Source organism: Pseudophryne corroboree, assembly GCF_028390025.1.
Source record: "Pseudophryne corroboree isolate aPseCor3 chromosome 3 unlocalized genomic scaffold, aPseCor3.hap2 SUPER_3_unloc_12, whole genome shotgun sequence".
Lineage (NCBI taxonomy): Eukaryota > Metazoa > Chordata > Amphibia > Anura > Myobatrachidae > Pseudophryne > Pseudophryne corroboree.
Genome location: NW_026967500.1, coordinates 2,059,139 through 2,086,896, shown reverse-complemented (window position 1 = coordinate 2,086,896; position 27,758 = coordinate 2,059,139). Strand labels below are relative to the sequence as shown.

Below are 27,758 nucleotides of genomic sequence, written 5' to 3'. Positions count from 1 at the left end.
CCCATTGGCCTGTCTCCAGGGCCAGTGTTTACAGTCTCTCCAGCCTTGCGTTCTCCTAACCGCCCAGCAACGTTTTCCCACAGAACAGTCTTTCCAGTCTTTACTGAAGGGCGCTGTCGAGGATCTATGGGTTGCTGGGTGGTCATCAGTAGTTCCTCTGCTGCCAAATACCGCTGTACCATGTCCACTAATTGGTCAGTAGTACCCGGGTTTCCATGGCTCACCCACTTGCGCATGACCATGGGCAAAGATCTCAAGTAGCGGTCCATGACGACTCTTTCAACCATCTGAGGACCAGTTAATGTCTCTGGCTGTAGCCATATTTTTGTTAGCTGAATAAGGTCGTGCATCTGGGAGCGCGGAGGCTTCTCCATGGAGTATACCCAACGGTGCACCCGTTGTGCTCGTACTGACAGCGTGACTCCCAGGCGGGTCAGGATCTCCGTCTTTAGTTTATCATAGTCCCGAGCCTCAGCAGGGCTTAAATCAAAGTACGCTTTTTGGGGCTCACCTGACAAAAAAGGTGCCAGCAGACTGGCCCACTGTGCTTTCGGCCAGTTCTCACGCTCGGCAGTCCTTTCAAACGTGGTCAGGTAGGCCTCCACATCATCAGCCTCTGTCATTTTCTGCAGGAAGTGACTGGCCCGTATAGAACAAGAGCTGGTCGGAGCACTGACGGCCACATCCCCAATCCGGGCTGCATGGCTCTGCACCACTTCTGTTAAAGCCTCCCTGTCCTGACGCTGTTGCCTGTAAAGTTCGTCAATAGCCACCTGCTGTTGTCTCCTATTTTCCTCCATAGCCACCTGCTGCTGTCTGTTGGCCTCCTGCTGAGCCGCTGTAGCTTGCAGCAAGGCTTTAAGCAGATCCTCCATGTCGACAGATTTTTCAGGTGGCCTTGTAGCTGCTTTCACCCAGGACATATATCAAACCCTCAGGGGTGAGTCTCAGTAACTTCACACTGGGCTGTATCTGCATAAACCACCGTTTTCTGCAGGCCTCACAAAGCTGCTGCTTTCACTTATGCGCAGAATGGCATGCTCGCATTCTCCACCAAGTTGTAACACTGTAGGGCTGCAAGGCGCCTCTTCCTGGGGAATATGGCAGCACGCAGCAGCTGAGGAACAACACAAGTCCAGTTTCTGGTACAACTGACCCTGGCCAGTTTTATTGAAACAGAAAAAATAAAACAAAACACCAAAAGAAAATACCTTGCCTGTCCGGCACTAACTAAACACAAGATATTCCTAACTGTCACTAAGCAAAAACACAGAGTTCTCCCGTAAATACTGTATGGCTCACTTGTATCAGAAGCGTGTTTCTTCCACACAGATTCTGCAGCCTTCCCAGGCAGTCTCCTCATACTAATCAGGCTAGCAGCCCTATAACACTCTTACACAGCTGAAACCCTGATTAGCCCTCTGTGAGGCCAAAGACCCGACCTGGGCCCAACGTCTAGAACTCTCCTTATCTCTCTCTTAGAGCCTATACCCAGCTTTTACATCAAACTGAAAAGGTTCTGACAAAACCAAAAGCATTTTTCCTAGAAGTTAACAGTTTCTAAAACATGTAAGACAAGAACCTGGGACAAACATACCTGCCTTCAAACACTATCCCAGTGTCCTTGTCACAATACACAAAACCAAAAGCCTTATTCCTCATGGACTCAATGCAGATTTTGAAATTAAATGGTTCCTCCAGTAACATTCCTCTCTCTTTCAATTATCATCACTCCCACCCCTGTCCATGCATAGGCATCACTCACTTACATCTATATAACGTGTGCACATCAAATCTTTTCCGTCACCGAATAATATTAAGAAATTATTTAAATATTTCGTATATATTATGTATGACACCCATTTAGATGAATATCTATTTTGATTCCATTTTAGATTAATAATAGGGGCATTGTGGCCCATCATCTAAATGAAACTGTTAACAAGTGAACAAGTCACCGGAAATATTGGTGCGTTTCAGAATACGCACCATGGGACTGAAAAACGCTCCGGATTAGCAATAAGAACTATCAATGAGATAGACAAGAAGAAGATCAATTGAACTTTCATCCAGTATGTATCCAAGAGACTTTCTATTTACAAAGTACCAAGACTTTAACAGGATGCCACGGCAGTTCGATCTCTGAAGACTGTACACGTGACCTCCTAGGATATTTGAAGTAAGAACTTCAAGCTGTTAAATTTTATTTTTATGACAGTGTGTTTATAATGTTCCGAACACAAAATAATTTGTATTATTTATCCGGGCACAGGCATGACCTTTGAACCAGAAATATATACTGCCCACTGAGATACCTAATTATTATGAACTTCATCTACACTAAATAACAGGGACGCTGTGTTCCATTACGTATATGCGAAGGAAGTGCGTCACCGGAAGTACCGGTGCGGTTCAAGATGCGTTCCACCACACGGAAGCAAATGCGGAACCGTCATTGCACGATATATGAACTTTGAATAGACTAGTAAGCAAAGGAGGACCTATTACTATCCACCAACACCACTGTACAACTCAGTAAAAAAACTTTAGGTGCATTAACCTCGCGGCCGAAACCGGAAGTTGCGGCAACGTCACTTCCGGTGACCGGGACGCGGTTTTCAGAATACATAATCCGGTGGTAATTTAAAGTTTTAAACAAGTTTTATATGATATATGTATGTCATGTGTTAAACGTTTTGGATTATTTAAGTGAAAATCAAAAAGAACTATGTTTTTACTATCCGTGTTCAGGCCTGATCCCTGACCCGGAAATGAATCTCACTAATGGTATAAATAGGATATCTGTACACTCCACTCTCACTGCCTGATGAAGGGTTGATCCCGAAACGCGTAGCAGCAGAAGTTTGGAGATTTGGATGAACTGCGGAAAGGGGAAAGGCTGACCAGACGTGTGTGACGTGGACGAGGGAACCAGGTTCCGGAGCCAGTTACCCTAAGGTTACATCTGAAACGCCCACTATACACTCCCTTCTGGTAATCCTCCACCCATATCACCCTCCATTTGGAGGATCATTATTTTTAGAAAAGGATTATTAGTTTTTATGTATATGTTACCAGTTTTTATTTTGTAATTTGAATGTCAGTGTAATAAATCTTCCCTACACAAATATACTACACTATATGCTTTTTTATCTGCTCTTTTCCATATGGAATTCCTCTAAGGACCTCATTTGCATATGTGTAGTATTAAGGGAAGTATGTTCTTTTATTCTCACACTTAAGCAATCTATTTGCCACGTCTTAGATTTATCTTTGAAGCGCACCCTATTGCACTAATTCCATATATACTCACATTCGACACCCCTGTACCAGTTTCCAGTGTCTCCCGGATCTCTGGAGGAGCTGCGTGTCCTTGAAGCTGCTGCTTATGCAGAGGAAGGCGCTAAAATGCCGCTGGTACCACTCTGAACAAGCTCCGCCCCCTATAATGGCGCAGGAGCCAGTGACAATGTTTATACTAGCCAAGTCTCCCACGGTGTGCAAACCTCACAGATTAGCTAGTTTGTACAATCTCTGTCAGTTCTGCACAGGGGGGCTGAAGCGTGTACCCCCGTGGAGGGTCCCACTTGCCACCGTGTTGCACCGCACCAAGAACCGGGGGCCCTGGTTTTTTACTCACCACTCTTCTCACCTTCAGGCAGTGTTAGGGGTGTGCAGTGTGCTGCGGTTGTAACCGCCAAGGCGCAGTGCCCCACGGAACAACAACCTCTCAGGGCGGTGGTCGTGCAGAGGGGTAGTGGCTCTGACACCTTACAGAGGCCGGTAACCCTCCCCCCTAACTCCCACGGTGCAGGTATACTGTTGCCCAGACAGTATACCTAAAATAACAAAGTTTAAAACAAAACTGAAAAAAAATTCTCCATAGAAAAGTTAAAAAACATAGAGGACATGTACTCGGCACAAAAAATTACCACAGGTGTAAAAGATGGAAAAAGGGTGTGTCGGGCGTTCCGGATTGCCCATTCACCAACCACCTAGCCGAGTACGTGTCCTCTATGTTTTTTTACTTTTCTATGAATGTTTTTTTACTTTGCACTGATTTTTTATAAACTGTAACCCCCTTTTCTATGGACTTGGTGTCACGAACCTCGGGCAGCGGCGACCGCGCTTGTCCCTGCGGGTGGCCTGGTCTGCCCGGCGCCTCTCTTCCCCTGTCAGTCTCCGGCTTCAGCGGCGGGTCGGCGCTGCTCTCCGGCGGCTTCCCGGAAGCAAGGGCGCCGCCATCACAAGCAAGGGCAAGGAGGCGGAGCAGGTCTGACGTCACCTGCCTGCTCCGCCAATCAGGCTAGGGCGGGGAATTTAAAATCAGATACCAGGCAGAGATCCGATGCCTGAGTATCTTCGTTTCTCCTGTGGAAGCTATGATCCAGAGCTCCCTCGTCCCTGCAAGCATCCTGTGCTTCCAAGCATCCTGTCCCTGCAAGCATCCTGTGCTTCCAAGCATCCTGTCCCTGCAAGCATCCTGTGCTTCCAAGCATCCTGTCCCTGCAAGCATCCTGTGCTTCCAAGCATCCTGTCCCTGCAAGCATCCTGTGCTTCCAAGCATCCTGTCCCTGCAAGCATCCTGTGCTTCCAAGCATCCTGTCCCTGCAAGCATCCTGTGCTTCCAAGCATCCTGTGCCTACAAGCAACCTGTGCTTCCAAGCATCCTGTGCCTACAAGCAACCTGTGCTTCCAAGCATCCTGTGCCTACAAGCACCTCCGTGCCTCCAGTTACCTCCGTGTCTCCAAGCACCTCGTGCCTCCAAGCACCTCCGTGCCTCCAAGCACCTCCGTGCCTCCAAGCACCTCGTGCCTCCAAGCACCTCGTGCCTCCAAGCACCTCCGCGCCTCAAGCACCTCCGTGCCTCCAGTTACCTCCGTGCCTCCAGTTACCTCCGTGCCTCCAGTTACCTCCGTGCCTCCAAGCACCTCCGTGCCTCCAAGCACCTCGTGCCTCCAAGCACCCCGTGCCTCCAAGCACCTCCGCGCCTCAAAGCACCTCCGTGCCTCCAGTTACCTCCGTGTCTCCAAGCACCTCGTGCCTCCAAGCACCTCGTCCCTCCAAACACCTCGGTGTCTCCAAACACCTCCGTGCCTCCAAGCACCTCCGTGCCTCCAAACACCTCCGTGCCTCCAAGGGTCTCCCAGCACTCCCTGTACTCCCAGTACCTCAGTGCCTTCAATACCACAGTGTCTCCAATATCTCAGTACCCCAGCCTTCATTATTTCTACAAGTCTTGTCTTACAGGAGACCTACAAGAATTCCTCTGGGCCTCCCGCCTGCCGTCTTAGTTCTGCATGAGGAAGACCTACATCCGGCCATCTCTACTACGACCCAGTGGCGGTTCCTCTTCCCGGTCATCGGAAGAAGCCCCGAGTCCACAACACTCCCAAACCAGGTCAGTGATAGTATACTCAGGCCTCATGGACTCGGGGGATCGGAACACGGACTCTAGTGCCATCCAGAACCTGGCTTCTCGAGTGCAAAGTCAGGAAGCAGCACAAGGTCAGGTGATGCAGTACCTCCAGCAGTTGTCCGGGCGTCTGGATCAGATTCAGGCGTCTCTGGCCTCAGTAATTCCGGCTCCTGTTCCAGCAGTCGCACCAGTTGCCGTTGCCAGCAATGTTCAACCATCGGCCGGTGTCACTCCACGCCTTCAGTTGCCTACTCCGTCCCGCTATAATGGGAATCCCAAAAATTGTCGTGGTTTCTTGAACCAGTGCGAGGTACATTTCGAGCTACTTGCACACAACTTTCCTACAGACCGGTCCAAGGTAGCATATATTATTTCTCTGTTGGAAGGTTCTGCTTTGGATTGGGTGTCTCCATTATGGGAACGATCTGATCCCATGGTTTCCAACTACACCAACTTCATCTCGTCCTTTCGAAGGATTTTCGACGAGCCCGGCAGAATGACCACTGCTTCTTCCGATTTGCTCCGTGTTCGGCAGGGCGCCCGTTCCGTGGGCCAGTACGTGGTTCATTTCCAGACCATTGCTTCCGAACTACGCTGGAATAATGATGCCCTGAGAGCTGCCTTCTGGAACGGTCTTTCCGACCGGCTGAAAGACGAGCTGGTTACTAGAGATCTGCCGGATCCATTAGAAGATTTGATTTCCCTTTGCGTCAAGGTGGATCTTCGGATGCAGGAGCGTGGAAGAGAACGTAACCGTTCGGATCGTTCCAGGTTCCGGAATCCTACTCCTAGGCCGGTGGCCTCACCTAGCTCAGATGAGCCCATGCAAATTAACCGCTCCCGACTGTCTCCGGAAGAACGACAGCGTCGTCGTGAGGGTAAACTCTGCCTTTACTGTGGAGCCGCAGATCATTTTCTTAAATCTTGTAAAGTCCGTCCGGGAAACGGGCAGACCTAGCTTGTTCCGGAGGAGTCAAGCTGGGAGTTACGACAAAAGCTTCTCCAACTTCGGACTGCTTGCTTCCAGTAACTCTAGTCTCCAATTCAGTCTCCAGGTCTTGTGAAGCCCTATTGGATTCCGGAGCTGCAGGGAACTTCGTTTCTTCCTTCTGTGCCCAAAGTTTGGGTTTAAAGTTACGGCCTATCGAGCGGCCAATTTCACTGACGGCTATCAACGGGACTAGAATTTCCAAAGGTCTCATAATGTGGCGCACGGGGCCAGTTAAGCTGCGGGTCGGGGCTCTACATCAGGAAGATTTGGAACTCTTGGTAATCCCAGAAATGCCCCATGATCTGGTTCTTGGAATGCCTTGGCTGAAAAGTCATAACCCCCACATCGATTGGAAGTCGTCACAAATTCTGTCCTGGAGTTCCTTTTGTCACACTAATTGTCTTACTCCTGTTTGTCCGCTCCGTGTTACCTCCAAAACGGATGAAGAGCACATTCCGGAGGCATATCAAGGGTACAAGGACGTATTTTCGGAACAAGCTGCTGACCTGTTACCACCTCACAGGCCTTGGGACTGCCCTATTGACCTTGTCCCAGGGAAGACGCCACCTCGTGGTCGCACATATCCTCTGTCTCTTCCCGAGACTCAAGCCATGTCGGAGTATATTAAGTCCAATATGCTCAAGGGATTCATTCGCCCCTCTTCCTCCCCTGCTGGTGCAGGCTTCTTTTTCGTGAAGAAAAAGGACGGGGGGTTGAGACCATGCATCGACTACCGCGGCCTAAACGACATTACTATTAAGAATAAATACCCCTTGCCACTAATCACAGAGTTATTTGATAGGGTTCGTGGTGCCCGCATTTTTTCAAAACTCGACTTGAGAGGAGCTTATAATCTTATACGCATCCGAGAGGGGGATGAATGGAAGACTGCCTTTAATACCCGAGATGGGCATTACGAATACTTGGTGATGCCGTTTGGTCTTAGTAATGCTCCCGCGGTTTTCCAGGGATTCGTCAACGAAATCTTTCGTGATATGCTGTATCAGAGCGTTGTGGTATATCTGGACGACATACTGATTTTTTCCAAGAATCTTGTCGAACACAGGACTCAAGTCAAAGAGGTGCTACACCGTTTACAAGAGAATCATCTCTACGCCAAGCTTTCCAAATGTACCTTTGAAGTAACATCTATTCCGTTCCTCGGTTATGTCATCTCGGGGACGGAGCTTCGCATGGATCCGGAAAAGTTGTCGGCCATTCGTGATTGGACTCAGCCTCTTTCCCTGAAAGCAATACAAAGGTTCCTGGGCTTTGCGAACTACTACAGGAAATTCATTAAAGGTTTCTCCACCATTGTTGCACCCATTACTGCCCTGACGAGAAAGGGTTCTAATCCTAGTTTGTGGCCTCCGGAAGCCATTGTAGCTTTTTCTCGCTTAAAGTTAGCTTTCACGACGGCTCCAGTTCTCCAACAACCAAATTTCGAGGAACCCTTCTTCTTAGAAGTTGATGCATCTTCAGTCGGGGTGGGGGCTGTCCTCTCCCAGCATTCCTCTGATAAGAAATTACATCCGTGTGGCTTCCACTCTCGTAAATTCTCTCCAGCCGAACGAAATTACTCTATTGGAGACCAGGAACTCTTGGCAATCAAATCTGCCTTGGAAGAATGGAGATATCTTCTAGAAGGGGCTAAACATGTGTTTACCATCTACACGGATCACAAGAATTTACTGTACATCAAATCCGCACAATGTTTGAATCCTCGCCAGGCGAGATGGGCACTTTTCTTTTCCCGATTCTCGTTCATTATCAAGTACCGTGCCGGGACTCTCAATATTAAAGCAGATGCGCTTTCCCGTTCACAGGTTCCCACAGACGAGGATGAACCTCCGGAGCGGGGTTTAATTCTGAATCCAGTTTCTGTCTCTGCTGCTTTAACTACTCCAGCTCCTCCTCCTGGAAGAATGTCCGTACCAGCTAGATTCCGCCCAGGAATACTACGGTGGGTCCATAACTCCAAGTTTTCCGGTCATCCCGGCGCTCAGAAGATGTACAAGTTTCTGCAAAGGTCTTACTGGTGGAACACCATGAGGAAGGATGTACAAGATTGCGTTAATTCATGTCCCCAATGTACACAACATAAATCTCCTCGTCTGCCTCCTGCAGGGTTACTTCGTCCTCTGCCTATCCCTGTGAGACCCTGGACTCACATTTCCATGGACTTCATCACTGACTTGCCCTGTTCCAAGGGTTGCAACACCGTTTGGGTTATCGTTGACCGTTTTTCGAAGATGGCACACTTTGTGCCCTTGACTGGTCTTCCGACAGCACCGAAACTGGCTCTATTGTTTATCCGAGAACATTTTCGTTTGCATGGGTTGCCACAAGAGATTGTTTCTGACCGTGGAGTACAGTTCACCGCCAGGTTTTGGAAAGCCCTTTGTTCAACTCTACACATTAAACTTAAGTTTTCGTCGGCTTATCATCCCCAAACAAATGGACAAACGGAACGAGTCAATCAAGATCTAGAGACTTTTCTTCGGTTGTATCTCTCTCCTTCACAGGACAACTGGGTGGAGTTGTTGCCTTGGGCGGAGTTTGCCCATAACCATTTGTTTCATTCTTCCACTGGGGAATCACCATTTTTCGTCAACTACGGGTTCCATCCCCGTGTTCCGGAATTTCCAAGCCTTCCGATAATAGAGGTTCCTGCTGTAGCGTCCACTCTACGACACTTTGGACAAATTTGGAGAAAGGTTCATGCTAATCTTAAGCAGGTTTCTGTTCGGTACAAGTTCTTTGCAGATAAGAAACGGCAAGCCGCACCTCAATATAAAGTTGGGGACAGGGTATGGCTGTCCACACGGAATCTCCGGTTGAAGGTGCCCACCATGAAATTCGCTCCAAGGTTCATCGGTCCTTACCCTGTGCTACAAGTCTTAAATCCTGTGGTCTGTAAACTGGGTTTGCCTGCCCATCTTCGCATACCTAACGCCTTCCATGTTTCTCTACTCCGTCCCCTCATACTGAATCGATTCCACTCAGCACTCCCAAGGCCAACGTCCGTAGTGGCAGAAGCTGGAGCGGAGTTTGAAATCAAAGCTATTCTGGACTCTCGTTATCTTCATAAAAAATTACAGTACTTGGTGGACTGGAAGGGTTATGGACCTGAGGAGAGAAGTTGGATTGGGGCTACTGAAGTAACGGCTCCTCGTCTGATTCGGATCTTCCACTCCAGACATCCGACTAAGCCCGGGAAGTGTCCAGGGGCCACTCCTGGAGGAGGGGGTACTGTCACGAACCTCGGGCAGCGGCGACCGCGCTTGTCCCTGCGGGTGGCCTGGTCTGCCCGGCGCCTCTCTTCCCCTGTCAGTCTCCGGCTTCAGCGGCGGGTCGGCGCTGCTCTCCGGCGGCTTCCCGGAAGCAAGGGCGCCGCCATCACAAGCAAGGGCAAGGAGGCGGAGCAGGTCTGACGTCACCTGCCTGCTCCGCCAATCAGGCTAGGGCGGGGAATTTAAAATCAGATACCAGGCAGAGATCCGATGCCTGAGTATCTTCGTTTCTCCTGTGGAAGCTATGATCCAGAGCTCCCTCGTCCCTGCAAGCATCCTGTGCTTCCAAGCATCCTGTCCCTGCAAGCATCCTGTGCTTCCAAGCATCCTGTCCCTGCAAGCATCCTGTGCTTCCAAGCATCCTGTCCCTGCAAGCATCCTGTGCTTCCAAGCATCCTGTCCCTGCAAGCATCCTGTGCTTCCAAGCATCCTGTCCCTGCAAGCATCCTGTGCTTCCAAGCATCCTGTCCCTGCAAGCATCCTGTGCTTCCAAGCATCCTGTGCCTACAAGCAACCTGTGCTTCCAAGCATCCTGTGCCTACAAGCAACCTGTGCTTCCAAGCATCCTGTGCCTACAAGCACCTCCGTGCCTCCAGTTACCTCCGTGTCTCCAAGCACCTCGTGCCTCCAAGCACCTCCGTGCCTCCAAGCACCTCCGTGCCTCCAAGCACCTCGTGCCTCCAAGCACCTCGTGCCTCCAAGCACCTCCGCGCCTCAAGCACCTCCGTGCCTCCAGTTACCTCCGTGCCTCCAGTTACCTCCGTGCCTCCAGTTACCTCCGTGCCTCCAAGCACCTCCGTGCCTCCAAGCACCTCGTGCCTCCAAGCACCCCGTGCCTCCAAGCACCTCCGCGCCTCAAAGCACCTCCGTGCCTCCAGTTACCTCCGTGTCTCCAAGCACCTCGTGCCTCCAAGCACCTCGTCCCTCCAAACACCTCGGTGTCTCCAAACACCTCCGTGCCTCCAAGCACCTCCGTGCCTCCAAACACCTCCGTGCCTCCAAGGGTCTCCCAGCACTCCCTGTACTCCCAGTACCTCAGTGCCTTCAATACCACAGTGTCTCCAATATCTCAGTACCCCAGCCTTCATTATTTCTACAAGTCTTGTCTTACAGGAGACCTACAAGAATTCCTCTGGGCCTCCCGCCTGCCGTCTTAGTTCTGCATGAGGAAGACCTACATCCGGCCATCTCTACTACGACCCAGTGGCGGTTCCTCTTCCCGGTCATCGGAAGAAGCCCCGAGTCCACAACACTCCCAAACCAGGTCAGTGATACTTGGAATCTGGTATTTGGTTCTTTTTCCTGTCTCCGGTATAAAGAAACCTTGATGTGAGTGTAACAGCTTAAATTGTGAGTGGGGTACGCACATCCTTACTGAAAAACCATCACTAGCTGATTTCAGTTAAAAGATACCTTTATGTGTTTTCATCTACACTGATAGTGTGAGTTGGGTACGCACATGTATATATAACCACAACTACATCATTTGGGATTTTTCACATCTAAGCAAGGATATATCCATTTAAGAGCGGGTTCCACATAAAGATACCATTATATGTTTATTTACCATTTCCACTGAGTGACTACGGTACGCCATCTAGAACCTCCTGATTCACTTCATTCAACACATTTTTTGGAGTCACATCAATCTCTATTGTGGACGTATTACACCATGATGTGTTTTTGTTCTGTTTTATGTTTCCATTGAGCGTTGATCTTATCTAAGATTGAAATCTAGCACAAAGAATGAACATCTTCATCTCCCCTACATTGCTTCCGTCTTACAAGAGGGAAGTATTCTTCATTCAGAGCACTTGTGACTTATCGGTATCCACTATTTTTGTGTATTTCGCTGTGGTATTATGACCTCATGAAAATCACTTTGGAGCAAGAGCCAAGGATAAGGTCACGGTGTAATCTGGATTCTCCCACTCATGTGGAAGAGGAGGCACCGGAGAGTCTGGATCTGGTAAGTACACACACATTTGTATTGTATTGTACCCACACATTTTTACATGGAGTTCATTTTTGTTTTATATTGCAAGATATTACACAGGAGCTGGAAGTGGAGCCTTCCATGAGTGAGGCAACTGAAGTGGATGACCCAACCCCACAGCCATGACCCCTGAAACAGCGGAGGTCATCCAGAAACCCACTTCTGCCCCGCCCAGCTCACAACAGTTTTTTACTCTCGCTGAGGAGGTTCTTAATAGGCTCCCGGACTTGGGGGGTAATTCTGAGTTGATCGCAGCATCAAATTTGTTAGCAGTTGGGCAAAACCATGTGCACTGCAGGGGGGACAGATATAACATGTGCAGAGAGAGTTAGATTTGGGTGGGGTGTATTCAAACTGAAATCTAAATTGCAGTGTAAAAATAAAGCAGCCAGTATTTACCCTGCACAGAAACAAAATAACCCACCCAAATCTAACTCTCTCTGCAAATGTTATATCTGTCCCCCCTGCAGTGCACATGGTTTTGCCCAATTGCTAACAAACTTGATGCTGCGATCAACTCAGAATTACCCCCTTGGAGCAAACTTTTGGCAATTACATCGCTGCGGAGATGTGACTGATGAATGAGGATCAAAAGATCTAAAAGCGTCTGGTTCTTGATGCTACATCACGTGCAAATGAAGAATCTCTTGATGAGGAGTGTGAGATAACACCACCTGCCAGGAGCTGTCTCCCAAGTGTGCCCCCACCCACATCACCAACCCATGCATTATGTACCAGGAAACTCTCAACAGATGAGTTGTTTTACACCGGGACCCACACAGCCCACCCCCTCCTCCCATTCCAGCGCGTCGTCCAGTGTCAGTACTTAGACATGCTGAGTACACAGTCCTCTGTACTGGACGATCCTTATTTTTTTTATTTATAATTAATTTTTTTTCAAACTTTTTTTTAGCTGTTTGAAAAATTGTTGTTGCCCTTACCCTAGTCTCTTGCTCCAAGTGATCTGTATTAGTACCACAGCGTTGGTTTCTTGACCTCATTGTCCCGGACTTCTGATCATTGTGATCTATGCACTTCTTGTGTTCCTTCTAAAAGCACTGTTCAGAAATCTGCACTTTATCTTCTCTCCCCAATGTATGGTGGCAGCACTGATATTCTGTGGGATACGCCTGATTCCTCTACTGGTTACTGGTGTCATAGTCCTTGCTATAAAGGCTCTTGTTCTCCTGATAGAGTCAATGAATCCAGACCAGAATTGGTGATTTTCTTCTATTTTGTTATATAAAGTTTTGGGTTTTTAAAATTGTGTTGTGTTTTTCTTGTTTAATTAATGGTTGTTAATGCAAATGTCATTTTGTGTAACATATTTGTGTAAAAATCAGAGGGTCAGCAAGACGTTATGGAGCCAATGTATTATTTACTATTTGCTGCTAATTCCCTCAAAACAGCCAGACCTCCCAAATGTAAGTAGAAGGGACTGCAGCAGGTATCTCCCATACCTTCATACATGGACATTTCCAGGCAAGGGGCAGGTAAGTTTTTTGATAAAAAATCCAACAACCCTAATTCACCTACAAGTTGTTAAAGTCAAATTGCACATTTCAATATTTAGAATATACTGTGACTATGGAATTTAGCAGTGGATGCGTCTACGATGCCTGCTTCAAATACGCATGCTAATGGCTAATACGGTAGGGGGTGAGAATGACCGTAACGGCAAGTTACTGTGCGCATTACGGTAGAAGATGCATTTGTTAATAAATATACTGTAACAAAATAGCAAATATTTCTTACATACACTCAAATGTATTACAGCCAGAAATACAAATTCCTATAGTGTGTAACATACAGTATCAGATTGCTCTGTCCTAACAGCCATTGTTTCCATGGAAGATAGACCTTGGACTGAGTGAATGTGTAAATACCGATGTTTGCCCCAATTGCTAACACGAACAATTGCGTCTCGGTCCCGTGTTGCTCTAACAAACAAGCCAGATACGATACAATAGCTAAAGATACGCAGATTCTTGATTGTGTGCTTAACACACATTCATGCACACCAGAATCCTGTGTATTTATATTCAATAAAATACAGACCAGATATTTATACTTGTATTAAGGGTGATATGTCATATGTATTATGTATTCTGGCTTTATGGTTTACACAGCACTGACCTGTCCCCTACACAATGAGTTATACATAGCCTTTACACAACTGGTTAACTGTGTATATATATATATATATATATATATATAGGTATTGTTCCATTAAATATTAAGGACACCGTGTATGGATACCATGGCCCTCATTCCGAGTTGATCGGTCGCAAGGCGAATTTAGCAGAGTTACACACGCTAAGCCACCGCCTACTGGGAGTGTATCTTAGCATCTTAAAATTGCGAACAAAGTATTCGCAATATTGCGATCACAAATTACTTAGCAGTTTTAGAGTAGCTCCACACTTACTCTGCCTGTGCGATCAGTTCAGTGCTTGTCGTTCCTGGTTTGACGTCATAAACACACCCAGCGTTCGCCCAGACACTCCCCCGTTTCTCCGGCCACTCCTGCGTTTTTTCCGGAAACGGTAGCGTTTTTATCCACACGCCCCTAAAACGCCGTGTTTCCGCCCAGTAACACCCATTTCCTGTCAATCACACTACGATCGCCGGAGCGAAGAAAAAGCCGTGAGTAAAAATACTATCTTCTTAGCAAAGTTACTTGGCGCAGTCGCAGTGCGAACATTGCGCATGCGTACTAAGCGGATTTTCACTGCGATGCGATGAAAAAGAACGAGCGAACGACTCGGAATGAGGGCCCATGTGTGGGATCAAATTGTTCAGGGCCACATAAGAAATAATTCGGTGGTTGTGAGGATATTGTCACATATTGCGGCAACAAGTTATTAGCGATACCGGATTCATGTATATTACTGTATGATACTGTGGTCGGTGTGAACTGGTCTTTAGGTGGGAGCCCAGAAGTAACCTGTAATCACATCACAAGATTAGGTGTCGCTCAGTGTTCCAGCTGACCAATGACCCACAGTGTACTGAATATGTCCCGCCCCTGGACCAATGGAACACCTTACATTCCCCATTGTACTGTTATTGGAACATTGTATAAAAGGACGCACCTGACCCAGGTTTCAGTCACCTTTCTCAGAGGTCATCTTGTAAGACGACTGAGGCCTGGAATCTGGTGGCGCAGCGTATGTATGAAGGTAACTGTTACTATTGTATTGGTATAGTTGTATTGCTAATTGTACTCGCATTTATTTCCCGTCTGTTGTATATTATTGTATGTATTACTGTATCTTTGAATTGTATTGTGTTGCTACAGTGTAGCATTGTTATCCCTTTGTGTCCGCTAGGGACTAATATATATGGTTACTGGGTTGGACCTTTAATCCAAACTCACCCATCTGTCTCGACTAAGTTATTTTGTAAATCTGGCGAAGTGTCAGGGACACTTCCGACACTATACTAAGGTTTAAGTGTGTTATATTGCTGGAGCCATATATATTCACCAAGGTAATACGAGTGCGTCACACCGCTCAAAAGGTACGCTAAGTGGTGCTACACGTAGCGTAACATTGAGAAACTGCGCAACTGACTTATTGTCCATCGGTTTATTTTAAAAACAGTTTATCACAAAGTAAAAGAAAAAAACAGAACATTTGAATAGACATAATTTATTTAAAACCAACAAATGATAAAACTATTTAATTACACAGAGAGACCCCCCCCCCCCTCCCCCTGTAATATCATCCCAATATATTTAAATGAGCTGTCATAATTGGACATAGCCAAAATGACACCGGAAATCTTTTGTTTTTAAACAACTTTTTTTCATATCTTTAATACACATATTTTTGTCTATATTTTAAACTTAAAAAATACTTCACTCTGCACAACAGCCTATGGGGGTCATTCAGACCCAGCCGCTATAGCAACCCGCAGCAGTTTGCTGGTGGTGGCAAAATATATATGCGTAGCAGCCGCGCAGACACACGCATTGCGGTCGCATCCCTAAGGGGTGAATGCGGGCGGGGCAGGATCATTTTCCGGGGGGGGGGGGGGGGGGGGGGCTGTGTGATGTCACATCTGCGATCATCTCTGATTAACCCCCTATAAGCTTCCAGAGTGCACCTCATATCTCATCTTTTCCAAGTTACTACAAATGATATGAGATCGGTAGCACCACTACTTTCAGGATTATTACACAGAACACACATAACGGCTGACACAGCAAATAACAGTAACACACACAAGGGATTCATTAGAAATAAGGAAGCATAATCATTAGGTCTAATTATCAACTGGTTCTGTGCGGGACCCATACACCTCTTTACTGCCTCCAGCCCCTAGTACTGTGGCCATCCGCCCTGTCTCCCCCCACTACTGCCACCATCCTGTCTCCCCCATCTTGTTTAACCACCTACTGCCACCCATCCTGTCTCCCCCACTGCCATCCATCTCACCCCACTACTGCCACCCGCCCTGTCTCCCACCCACTACTGCCACCGTCCTGTCTCCCCCCACTACTGCTACCCATCTTGATTAACCACCTACTGCCACCCATCCTGTCTCCCTCCACTACTGCCATCCACCCCGTGTCTCCGCCACCTGCACTGTCCTCCCCACTACTGCCACCTGCCCTGTCTCCCCGCTCTAACACCTCACCCTGCTTGGGGACATTTATCCACAAAGACACTGCCTCCAGCAGCTCCAACTACTGCCCCCTGCCCTGTCTCCCTCCTCAGCGCTGCTTGGGGACAATATTACCCACTTAGAGACCGCCTCCAGCAGCCCCCGCTACTGCACTACTGCCACCCACCCTGTCTCCCCGACATCTAAGCACTGCTTGGGAACTTATGGTACTGCTAACAGTCCTTCATCAACAGATGGAAGAAGCCCGGGCAGTACGGAGGCAGAAGCTGCTTCTGGTACCATGGTCATGCAAGGCTGGGAGTCAGTAAGATTATTTAATAGACCAGGCCTGGCCAACCTGTGGCTCTCCAGATGTAGTGAAACTACACATCCCAGCATGCCCTGCCACAGTTTTAGCATTCCCTAATAGCAAAACTATGTCAAGGCATGATGGGACTTGTAGTTTTACAACAGCTGGAGAGCCACAGGTTGGCCAGGCCTGCAATAGACGGTCTAATTCAGTAAGGATAGCAGATGCTGCTAATTAGGAGAATTAGCAATCCTTTTCCTAGCGCTCTAGGGGCCGTTCATCGCAGGGCAAGGCCACCCAGCATGCTGACCGCCGCCTCCCCCCTGATGAAGCAGAAAATGCGATTGCCTCACAATTTCTGCTTCATCGTAGAAGTTAGTGAAGCCTCCTGCTGCCGCAGCTTAGCTACACCTTCAGGAGGCCCGGCGCATTCTTCTCAATCATGGCGGCTGCATGTGATGTCACACAGCCACCGTGATAATGCCTGTTTGTCTGCCTCTGGCCTCCATTCACTCCACACCGCCCCCGCACCGCCTTCTCCCTGGAAACGGAGCATTGCCCGCCCACCCCTGTGACTGCCTGCCTGACAGGCAATCGCATTTTCTGCGGCCCCTCCGCAGAAAATGCAGGCGCAGGATGGGCGTAGCGGATGTGCCCGCAACTTTCTGAATAATTCCGTTTAGATCGCACACTGCAATCCAACCTGAATTAGGTCCAGAGTCACCATCTTCCAGGCAGCTGGTGAAGGGAGCAGAGAATGGGTGTTATGTGGCAGGAACGGGCTGGTTAGGTAACAGCCTGGCTGCTGTATTCTGTACAAGCTACAAGCGGTGCAATTCTATTGCTGGGAGACCCAGGTAGAGGACATTGCAGTAGTCTATGTGTGATGATACAAGTGCATGTATGACTGTAGGTAGATCTGAGGGAATTAAGTGCTGGAGTCTGGCTATGTTCCTCAGATGAGGACCTGATTGTGGCTGATACCTGATGTCTAAGTGTCACTCCACCATCCAGGACACCAAGATTCTGCACAGGATCAGCATTTTGTAACTCGGAACCCACAAGCATAAGTCTGGTTGGTAACAAAGCTGAGGTGTAGCCCTGCCCTTTGTTGGTGAGCTTCTATCATAAGGACCTGTTTCATCAGGACTGAGTCACAGCCAACTGTCATCTCCCACACCTGGAGCTCAGCTAGACAACCATTTAGGATTGGTACTGGAATCTCATTACCTGGAACAAAAGACAGGTCATCTGTATAGCAGTGGTAGATGAGGACATGACATCTGATTATTTCACCCTGCGGTAGCATGTATATTGCAAAAAGCATAGGAGATAGGATAAGAACCTTGAAGAACAACGCATGGCAATGATAAGTATACTCCAGAAGATTAAAATGGCTTCTCACGTGTGTGACTTTGCTGATGTCTAACAAGAGTTGATTTGCGTGCAAAACATTTCCCACACTCAGAACATGGAAATGGCTTCTCACCTGTGTGACTTCTCTGATGTATAACAAGTTGTGATTTCCGTTTAAAACATTTCCCACACTCAGCGCAAGAAATTGGATTCTCCCCTGTGTGACTTCTGTGATGTATAACAAGATCTGATTTCCGTGCAAACCATTTCCTACACTCAGGACATGGAAATGGCTTCTCACCTGTGTGACTTATCTGATGTCTAACAAGACCTGATTTCTGTGCAAACCATTTCCCACACTCAGGACATGGAAATGGCTTCTCACCTGTGTGACTTTGCCGATGTGTAACAAGGTGTGATTTCCGTGAAAAACATTTTCCACAGTCTGAACATGGAAATGGCCTCTCACCTGTGTGACTTCTCTGATGTCTAGCAAGTTGTGATTTCTGAGCAAAATATTTCCCACACTCAGAACATGGAAAAGGTGATGTACCTGTGTGACTTCTCTTATGAGCATCAAGAGTTGTTTTGTATGTAAAACATTTCCCACACTCAGAACAGGAATATGGTTTCTCACCTGTATGTATTCTCTTATGTATTACAAGACGTGATTCGTATGTAAAACATTTCCCACACTCAGAACATGGAAATAGATTCTCACCTGTGTGACTTCGCTGATGTTTAACAAGTTGTGATTTGTATGTAAAACATTTCCCGCACTCAGAGCAAGAAAATGGCCTCTCACCTGTGTGCCTTCTCTGATGTATAACAAGATGTGATTTGTATGTAAAACATTTCCCACAGTCAGAGCATATCAGTGGCCTCTCACCTGACATACCTGTGTGTGGGTTAATATGCTTTGTGTTCTGTGTAAAACATTTGGCATCTATAGCACATGGAAACTCTGTATTTACTGTCAGAGCTGTAACAGATGCACCAATATCAGAGTGATCAGGAGAACACTTCCCAGGATCAGAGGGATCAGCTGATAGAGCTGGATGTATAATTGGGGTAATGGGGTTATCTCCTGGAGAATCCGGTCTACTGTCATTATCTTTTATGTCACAATCCGGGGATAACATTAGATGTCCTTCTGAGATATTCCTGCTTGTGTGTCCACCTGCTGGAAATAAAATACATTATGGAAATGTGACATTTTCTGTAACAATATTAATCTTATAAATAGTAGGAGAAGACTCTGGGACACTTAATTATAAATGTGTGTGTATAATAAAACATAACTTTTACTGAAGGCTTTATATCATTGTGTCCACCCTCCTGAGAACACTCACAATAACAAATGTAATATTATAATAAGACTTAGATATCTCTCTCTTGTACTGGTAACGAACCATGAAGTATAAATGGAGATGTAGTCACTCGCCAAGTCCTATGTCAGCACCAATGTAAAACAATGGATGGGGAACATATCGTATGAATTGGAGATTCTAGATGAACAATAACATCAGTCATATGAGCTGATGGATCAGAGAAATGTCTCCTAACGTTACTCCTGGAAGCATTGGTAAGGTAGCATTCGTTTATGTGTGTGCTCATACGCTGGTAAGCCTGTACATGTGTTACTCACCCTTATATAAGGTATATTGCTACAGCAGAGTAGGTGTGGAACAAGGTATTTTACATGCAATACGCCATATAATACCCTGTAATCATCATCATCTGCTAGGTTATAATACAGTGTTACACCCCCATCATCAGTGTCTTACATCTATACCCTCAATAGTAATAAGGATGATGTGTGTATGGTAAGTATGATACAGAGAATTACATATCAGAATCTATACAGCTGCCGCCATACTTCTGCTTCTCATACGTGTGCTACTGGCAGCAGTGAACATCTGAGTGAGAGTGCAGGGAAGACAGTAGAGTCTGATGAGAAAGAGATTGGATCTGCCTTTGCAGGGATGTAACACATCGGTCACCCGTTAGTATATAAAATAATAAATAAGAGGGGTGTGGACTATCCAGACGTGCTTTCTAGAGCTCTCATTACTAAGTAGCTTCTTATCTACCTGATAGCTCTCAACCTCCGCTGGGACAAACACCCAAACTATTAAGTCCCCCACTCCTCCTGCCCTAAAGCCGCTCACTCCGCTCAGTCCGGGCACCGTTCACTGCTGCAGCCTAGTGACCCAGCTGAAGCCACGGGCTGTATTCTGGGGCTAAGTGCACCCAGTCTTTCCTGCACGCTCCGGATAGCTGACTTGGAGGCACTTTTGCCTCAGGTGGGAGCACTGGGTCTTCCGCTACTGCTGGGGACAGAACAGGCTGCGCACAGTCACTGGAGCCCGGCAGTGATATTGGGAAGTGAGGTGATGATCAAGCACTCTTGCTCCGTTGCTCTTTCTCCGAATTCCACTAGCCGATCTGCTAAGGTATCCGTGTCGCCCCACCTGCGACGTTTGACCACTGGCCCTGCTTGGTGTGAAAGATGGCTGCCGCTAGTAAAGAGGGTGGGGCTTGTGGGCCTCACCGGTTCTGTACGAACGTCCACTGGTAGGCCGCCATCTTCAATGCCAACGCCCTTAGCACTCTCTACCTCCGCCCGGCGGGACTCCTCCAAGCTCACGAGTGCTGCCCTCATGATGCTTCTGAACACGTTGAAAGGGATATCCACAACCTTTCACCTGATACACAATCTCCAGATCGTCCTTGGACATTCCGCTGAAGTCAGACATCTTGTGCGTTCTCCTGCGCCGCAGTTACTCCTCTCCTGAATAACCCAGCTTCTCTAATCAGGTGACCAAAAAGCCACCTAGGATTATCCCACCGCTATGCCAGCAATTTCTGTGACCGGACGGTTCTGTACGAAAGCCCTCGCCCTGCCTCGTGTCCCGCCCCAGTCACAGAATGGATGTTTAGATCACACGGGATCTGGCCAATTTGGGGATTCCCACTTACTGTCAGTAACCGCCTACTACTGACTCCACCCACTGCGCAGTGGGCGGGTACTGCACTGCCACCACCAGACTCCTTGTTGCCATGGAGCCTGGAACCATGGTACTGCTCTGTATGCGTCAACACACTGTCTAACCACTAGTCGCTGGACTAGGCCTCTGCACGGTAGCTGGTGGGAGGCGGAGCTTGGAGACACTGAGTGCACTCTAGACAGTCGGAAAATGGAACTATGTTTGGCATGGGTCTGCAGGTCACAAGATGAAGTGGTCATCTTGAAGCAAATGTTTATTCACCCAGTCTTAAAAAAAAAAAAAAAAAAAGACTGTTCCCTATTGCTAGTGGCAACAGCAATACAGCAAGATGTTTACAGCAGAGTGAAAATGGTATAATACCTCTGGAGGCTCACAGGCCTCCTCTTTTTTATCTTACTCCAATACACATACCACAGGGGGTAAGTTCTTAACCAATCATTGTTTACCCATGTGATGTGCCTTGGCTACATGCACAGCTAACATTGTCCTCTATGGACGGTGGGGAGTAGTCACTCTCCTTTGACCGTCCCATCCTGGATGGTTGGTATCTGCCCTGGTGACGCTCAGTCTAGGCTGGGGGAAGTTTTCCCATCTAAACTACTTCCAGGAATCTGCCCGGGTTCCCAGCTCACCATCTCTAGCCTAAACTTGGGCTCCAGAGATGGGCAGCCTAGATCCCCGGTCAGGGTTTCCCGCCCACCGAGGGTGATCCCTATGGAGCTTCAGAAACCACTCGGCTTGTTTTAAAGCTGAGCTACTACTCTCTCTCCCCATGATACTTCCATGTGGGAGGCTAGAGAGGAGGGCATTTTATTCTGGGGGAAAAGTACTGGGTGAATCCAACAGCCTGAACAGTACTGCATTCCTCCCTCCTGGGACACACAACCTCGTAGGCGCATTTCACTTTAAATACAATTCAACTACACTAACACATTGTTGCTTAAATATAACACTGCAGTGCCTCACCATACTATATCTATCTATCTATCTATCTATCTATCTATCTATCTATCTATCTATATTAGATAAAAGATTTTAAACCTACTGGTAAATCTTTTTCTCCTAGTCCGTAGAGGATGCTGGGGACTTCGTAAGGACCATGGGGTATAGACGGCTCCGCAGGAGACATGGGCACTATAAAGAACTTTAGAATGGTTGTGCACTGGCTCCTCCCTCTATGCCCCTCCTCCAGACCCCTGTTAGAGAAACTGTGCCCAGTGGAGACGGACAGTACGATGAAAGGATTTTCGTTATTCTAAGGGCAAGATTCATACCAGCCCACTCCATCCACTCCGTATAACATGGAATATACGCAACCAGTTAACAGTATGAACAAAACAGCATCAGGCAAAGACTGATCTTAACTGTAACATAACCCTTATGTAAGCAATAACTATATACAAGCCTTGCAGAAATATGTCCGCACTGGGACGGGCACCCAGCATCCTCTACGGACTAGGAGAAAAAGATTTACAGGTAGGTTAAAAATCTTATTTTCTCTTACGTCCTAGAGGATGCTGGGGACTCCGTAAGGACCATGGGGTTTATACCAAAGTTCCAGACCGGGCGGGAGGGTGCGGATGACTCTGCAGCACCGATTGAGCAAACGCGAGGTCCTCCTCAGCCAGGGTATCAAACTTATAGAACTTTGCAAAAGTGTTTGAACCCGACCAAGTAGCAGCTCGGCAAAGCTGTAAAGACAAGACGCCTCGGGCAGCCGCCCAAAAAGAACCCCCCTTCCTAGTGGAATGGGCCTTTACCGAATTTGGTAACGACAATCCAGCCATAGAATGAGCCTGCTGAATCGTGTTACAGAGCCAGCGAGCAATAGTCTGCTTCGATGCAGTAGCGCCAACTTTGTTGGCTGCATACAGGACAAACAGTGCTTCAGTTTTCCTAACCCGAGCCATCCTGGCTACATACACTTTTAAGGTCCTGACTACATCCAGGGACTTTGAGTCCTCCAGGTCACCCATAGCCACAGGCACCACAATACATTGGTTCATATGAAATGATGAAACCCCCTTGGGCAAAAATTGAGGACGAGTCCTCAACTCCACTCTATCCACATGGAAAATCAAATAGGGGTTCTTGTGAGACAAGGCCGCCAATTCGAACACCCGCCTTGCAGATGCCAAAGCCAACATGACCACCTTCCAAGTGAGAAATTTTAATTCAACCGTCTGAAGCGGTTCAAACCAGTGAGAGTTTAGGAACCGTAACACCACGTTAAAGGTCCCATGGTGCCACAAAAGGAGGCTGGATGTGCAGCACTCCCTTTAAAAAAGTTTGGACTTCTGGGAGAGAAGCCAATTCCTTCTGAAAGAATATAGATGGGCTCCATTAAGGTACAGATTTCGGCCCTAACTTCAGGCCCATATTCACTTCTGTCTGTAGAAAGTGGAGAAAATGGCCCAGATAGAAATCTTCCGTAGGAGCATTCTTGGCTTCACACCAAGATACATACTTCCTCCAGATACGGTGATAATGTTTCGTCGTCACCTCCTTCCTAGCCTTTATCAGAGTAGGGATGACTTCTTCCGGAATACCTTTCCCAGCTAGGATTCGGTGTTCAACCGCCATGCCGTCAAACGTAACCGTGGTAAGTCTTGGAACACGCAGGGACCTTGCTGCAACAGGTCCTCCCTGAGAGGAAGAGGCCACGGATCTTCTGTGAGCATTTCCTGAAGATCTGAATACCAGGCCCTTCGAGGCCAATCTGGAACAATGAGTATTGTCTGCACTCTTTATCGTCTTATGATTCTCAATATTTTTGAGATGAGAGGAAGAGGAGGGAACACACAGACCGACTGAAACACCCATGGTGTCACCAGGACGTCTACCGCTACTGCCTGAGGTTCCCTTGACCTGGCACAATACCTCCGAAGCTTCATGTTGAGGCGTGACGCCATCATGTCTATTTGAGGAAGTCCACAATGACTTGTTATCTCTGCAAAAACTTCTTGATGAAGTCCCCACTCTCCTGGAGTGAGATCGTGCCTGCTGAGGAAGTCTGCTTCCCAGTTGTCCACTCCTGGAATGAAGAGTGCTGACAGAGCGCTTACGTGATTTTCCGCCCAGCGAAGAATCCTGGTGGCTTCTGCCATTACCACTCTGCTCCTTGTCCCACCGTGGCGGTTTACATGAGCCACGGCTGTGACGTTGTCTGATTGAATCAGAACCGGTAGGTCGCGAAGAAGATTCTCCGCTTGTCGTAGGCCGTTGTATATGGCCCTCATTTTCCAGTACGTTGATGTGTAGACAATCGTCCTGGCTTGACCATAGTCCCTGAAAATTCCTTCCTTATGTGACTGCTCCCCATCCTCAGAGGCTCGCGTCCTTGGTTATCAGAACCCAGTCTTGAAAACCGAACCTGCGACCCTCTAGAAGGTGAGCACTCTGCAGCCACCACAGGAGAGACACCCTGGCCCTGGGGGACAGGCTTATCTTCTGATATATTTGTAGATGGGACCCACGTCACTTGTCTAGAAGGTCCCACTGAAATGTCCTCGCATGGAACCTGCCGAAGGGGATGGCCTCGTAGGCTGCCACCATTTACCCCAGAACTTGAGTGCATTGATGAACAGACACTCTTTTTGGTTTTAGCAGGTCTATGACCATGTTCTGGAGGTCCTGGGCTTTTTCCATTGGGAGAAAAACCCTCTTCTGTTCCGTGTCCAGAATCATGCCTAGGAATGATAGTTGAGTCGTTGGAATCAATTGTGACTTTGGCAGATTTAGAATCCAACCGTGCTGTTGTAGCACTCTCAGCGAGAGCAACATGCTTTTCAGCAATTGATCTCTCGATCTTGCTTTTATCAGGAGATTGTCCAAGTACGGGATAATTGTGACTCCCTTCCTGACCAGGAGCACCATCATTTCCGCCATCACCTTGGTGAAAATCCTCGGGGCGGTGGAAAGCCCAAACGGCAACGTCTGAAACTGGTAATGCTGACCGCAATGCTATGTGCCATCTGACAGCTCAGACGCGCACATCCAATCAGGAGAGTGCCACAACGTGGCGCTCCCTGATTGGCTGAAGGGACCCTCTGTGACAGGAGTCACGTGGGGTCCCGGCATTCGGGGTCCCATGTGTAAACATGGGACCCCTTTCAGTGCGTGGTCCGGGTAAATGTGTCTTCTTTTTTTGCCAAGTACGTGGATTACAAAAAAGAACAGGACAGCTACACTGGATTTTGGAGAGTATAATTTTATTTTCAGGTACACCGTGGATTCTACTGGGAGAAGTGGACAGAGTCGGCGTGTGAACATAGGTAAGTATGTGTGTGTCACCATGCATGCATGTAATAAAGTTTTACTTTCACGGTGTGCGTGTACTGTTTTTATTTGGGTATTTTTTCTGCAGTAGAACTACAGGTACCAGCGGGCCCGTTTCCCCCCCCCCCCCGCATGCTGGTACTTGTGGTTCTCCAAGTACCAGCTTGCGGGGGAGGCTTGCTGGGACTTATAGTTCTGCTACAAAAAACAATACTCTTTATTTTGTCACTTGGCTATCAGCCCCCCATCCGCAGCCTTTGAATGGGGCGGGGGGGGGGGGGGATAGCCTTGGGCTTCACCCCTGGCCCTTAGGTGGCTGGAGGTGGGGGACGGGACACTGATTTAAGGGGTCCCCACTCCTCCAGGGTACTCCGGCCAGGGGTGACTAGTTAGTGATTTAATGCCAGGGCCGCAGGGACAGATCTAAAAGTGTCCCCCGGTGGTGGCATTCTCTCTCTGACTAGTGGAGCCCGGTGCTGGTGTTAAAAATACGGGGGACCCCTACGCTTTTTGTCCCCCGTATTTTTTGCACCAGGACCGAACGCAGAGCCCGGTGCTGGTTGTAAAAATACGGGGTATCCCCTGTCAATTTTTTCCCGTATTTTTACAACCAGGACTGGCTCAAAGAGCCCGAGATTGGTTATGCTTAGGAGGGGGGACCCCAAGCATTTTTTTTCATGATTTTAACCCATTCCCACCCCTTCCCACTGAAAAACATGCTCTGTTCTTTCCCTATTATTTTAGTCAGTAAAAAAAATTATATTCTTTTAAAAAATATATAAATAATACTTGTGTCTCCTACTAGACAAACCAAGTACATAATCCCTTCTAATATAAATAGATATGCTATTAGCAACAACAAAAAAACCCACAAAAAAAAAACATGTTTTTAAATGTTTTTATTAGATTCCGCCAGCAAAATGAGGCGGACTGAAATTGACGAAATGACTGCCGAAAAGCACTGTTGTCGAATCGACATTCTTCCATTGCATATACTTTTGTCGAAAAGCCGCATTTTTACCATTGCAGACATGTCGAATTTAACAACTGTCGAATTTCAAAAAGTTGAATCTGAAACATCAGTTTTTTTGTCGAAAAGTACTGTATTGCATTGTCGACATTTTTTTTGTGTCGAAATTGCCCGGTTTTTCGACCGCAATTGCATATACCCCATAGTGTACTACTGTAAAACATAAGATTATATTAAACCATATAAGTATTGGACTCGTACCCCAACTTATGGTCTACTTAATAGTAGACATGTATCGCTTCGTTAGGGGAGCGGGCCAGCAGTGTGGTGAATTCCAATCCTCGTTCTGGACCAAAATTCTTCCCCCAAATGAGGTGTTCGCAATATGCAAATGAAAAAAGCTCCAAATAGTGTAACACTATTTTATTAAAACAAATGCAATAAAAACAAGTTTGGGTAGACAATGGACTCTCACCAGATGTAAATAAACAAAGGCATGTAACGAACTGGTCCAGGCATCCCCAGGAACCGTCATACAGGCAAGTGAGCGATTCACGTGTCCTCCCGTTTCCTCCACCAACGCGTTTCGATAGCTCTAGGCTCTTTTCTAAGGTGTAGGAAGTTGTTGTGCTGTGGGAATATTTATACCCCACTTGATGAACTCCAATCAATAAACTTGTGTAAAACCTAATACCAGACAAAGACCTACTACTGTCTATGATCCCCATACCCAGTAATGAAAATCCAGTCCGAAAAAGTCCATTCCAGTGTCTTGATTCCCACCCACAAGGCACAGCTTCTAATTTCCCGAGTGAAACAGTGTCCGGCATTTGTTCCGCTTCCGGTGGAAGAAGGTCAGCAGCATCTCTATCCAATTGTCGAAGGACGTATCCTGACGTATGACCCACTTCCGGCAGATCGAGGAATGTTGTCTTAAAGTTATTTCCAAGTAAACGGAATCGACATACGTAATGATTCATTTTTGACATTGAAGCGCCCTGACCTGTATGGTAAAATTGCTTTTTTCCTTGTTGATTGAAGTGTTGGTGACACTTTATTACCAATAGGACACGGCTGCTAATAGCGCACAGTCTGTTACCACAAATATTTGTCGTTTCTTCCATAAATAGGTCTTGTATAATTTGGAGGTGTGCTTTGGGTCATTGTCCTGTTGTAGGAGGAAACTGGCTCCAGTCAAGCGCTGTCCACAGGGTATGGCATGACATTGCAAAATGGAGTGATAGCCTTCCTTATTGAAAATCCCTTTTACCTTGTACAAATCTCCCACTTTACCAGCACCAAAGCAGCCCCAGGCCATCACATTACCTCCACCATGCTTGACAGATGACGTCAGGCACTCTTCCAGCATCTTTTCACTTGTTCTGAGTCTCACAAATGTTCTTCTGTGTGATCCAAACACTTCAAACTTCGATTCATCTGCCAATAACACTTTTTCCAATCATCCTCTGTCCAATGTCTGTGTTCTTTTGCCCATATTAATCTTTTCCTTTTATTGGCGTTT

The 27,758-nt window shown here is 47.4% G+C and overlaps 1 protein-coding gene across 1 annotated transcript in view; it reads right to left on the bottom strand.

The window, feature by feature from the left end:
• The window catches only part of LOC134983324 (uncharacterized), a 509,434-nt gene that overhangs the window by 281,113 nt on the left and 200,563 nt on the right, over positions 1-27,758 (bottom strand). The window contains exon 5 of the mRNA XM_063949039.1: positions 18,309-19,160. Coding sequence (XP_063805109.1) covers positions 18,309-19,160 — 852 coding nt within the window. The remainder of the gene's footprint in view (positions 1-18,308; positions 19,161-27,758) is intronic.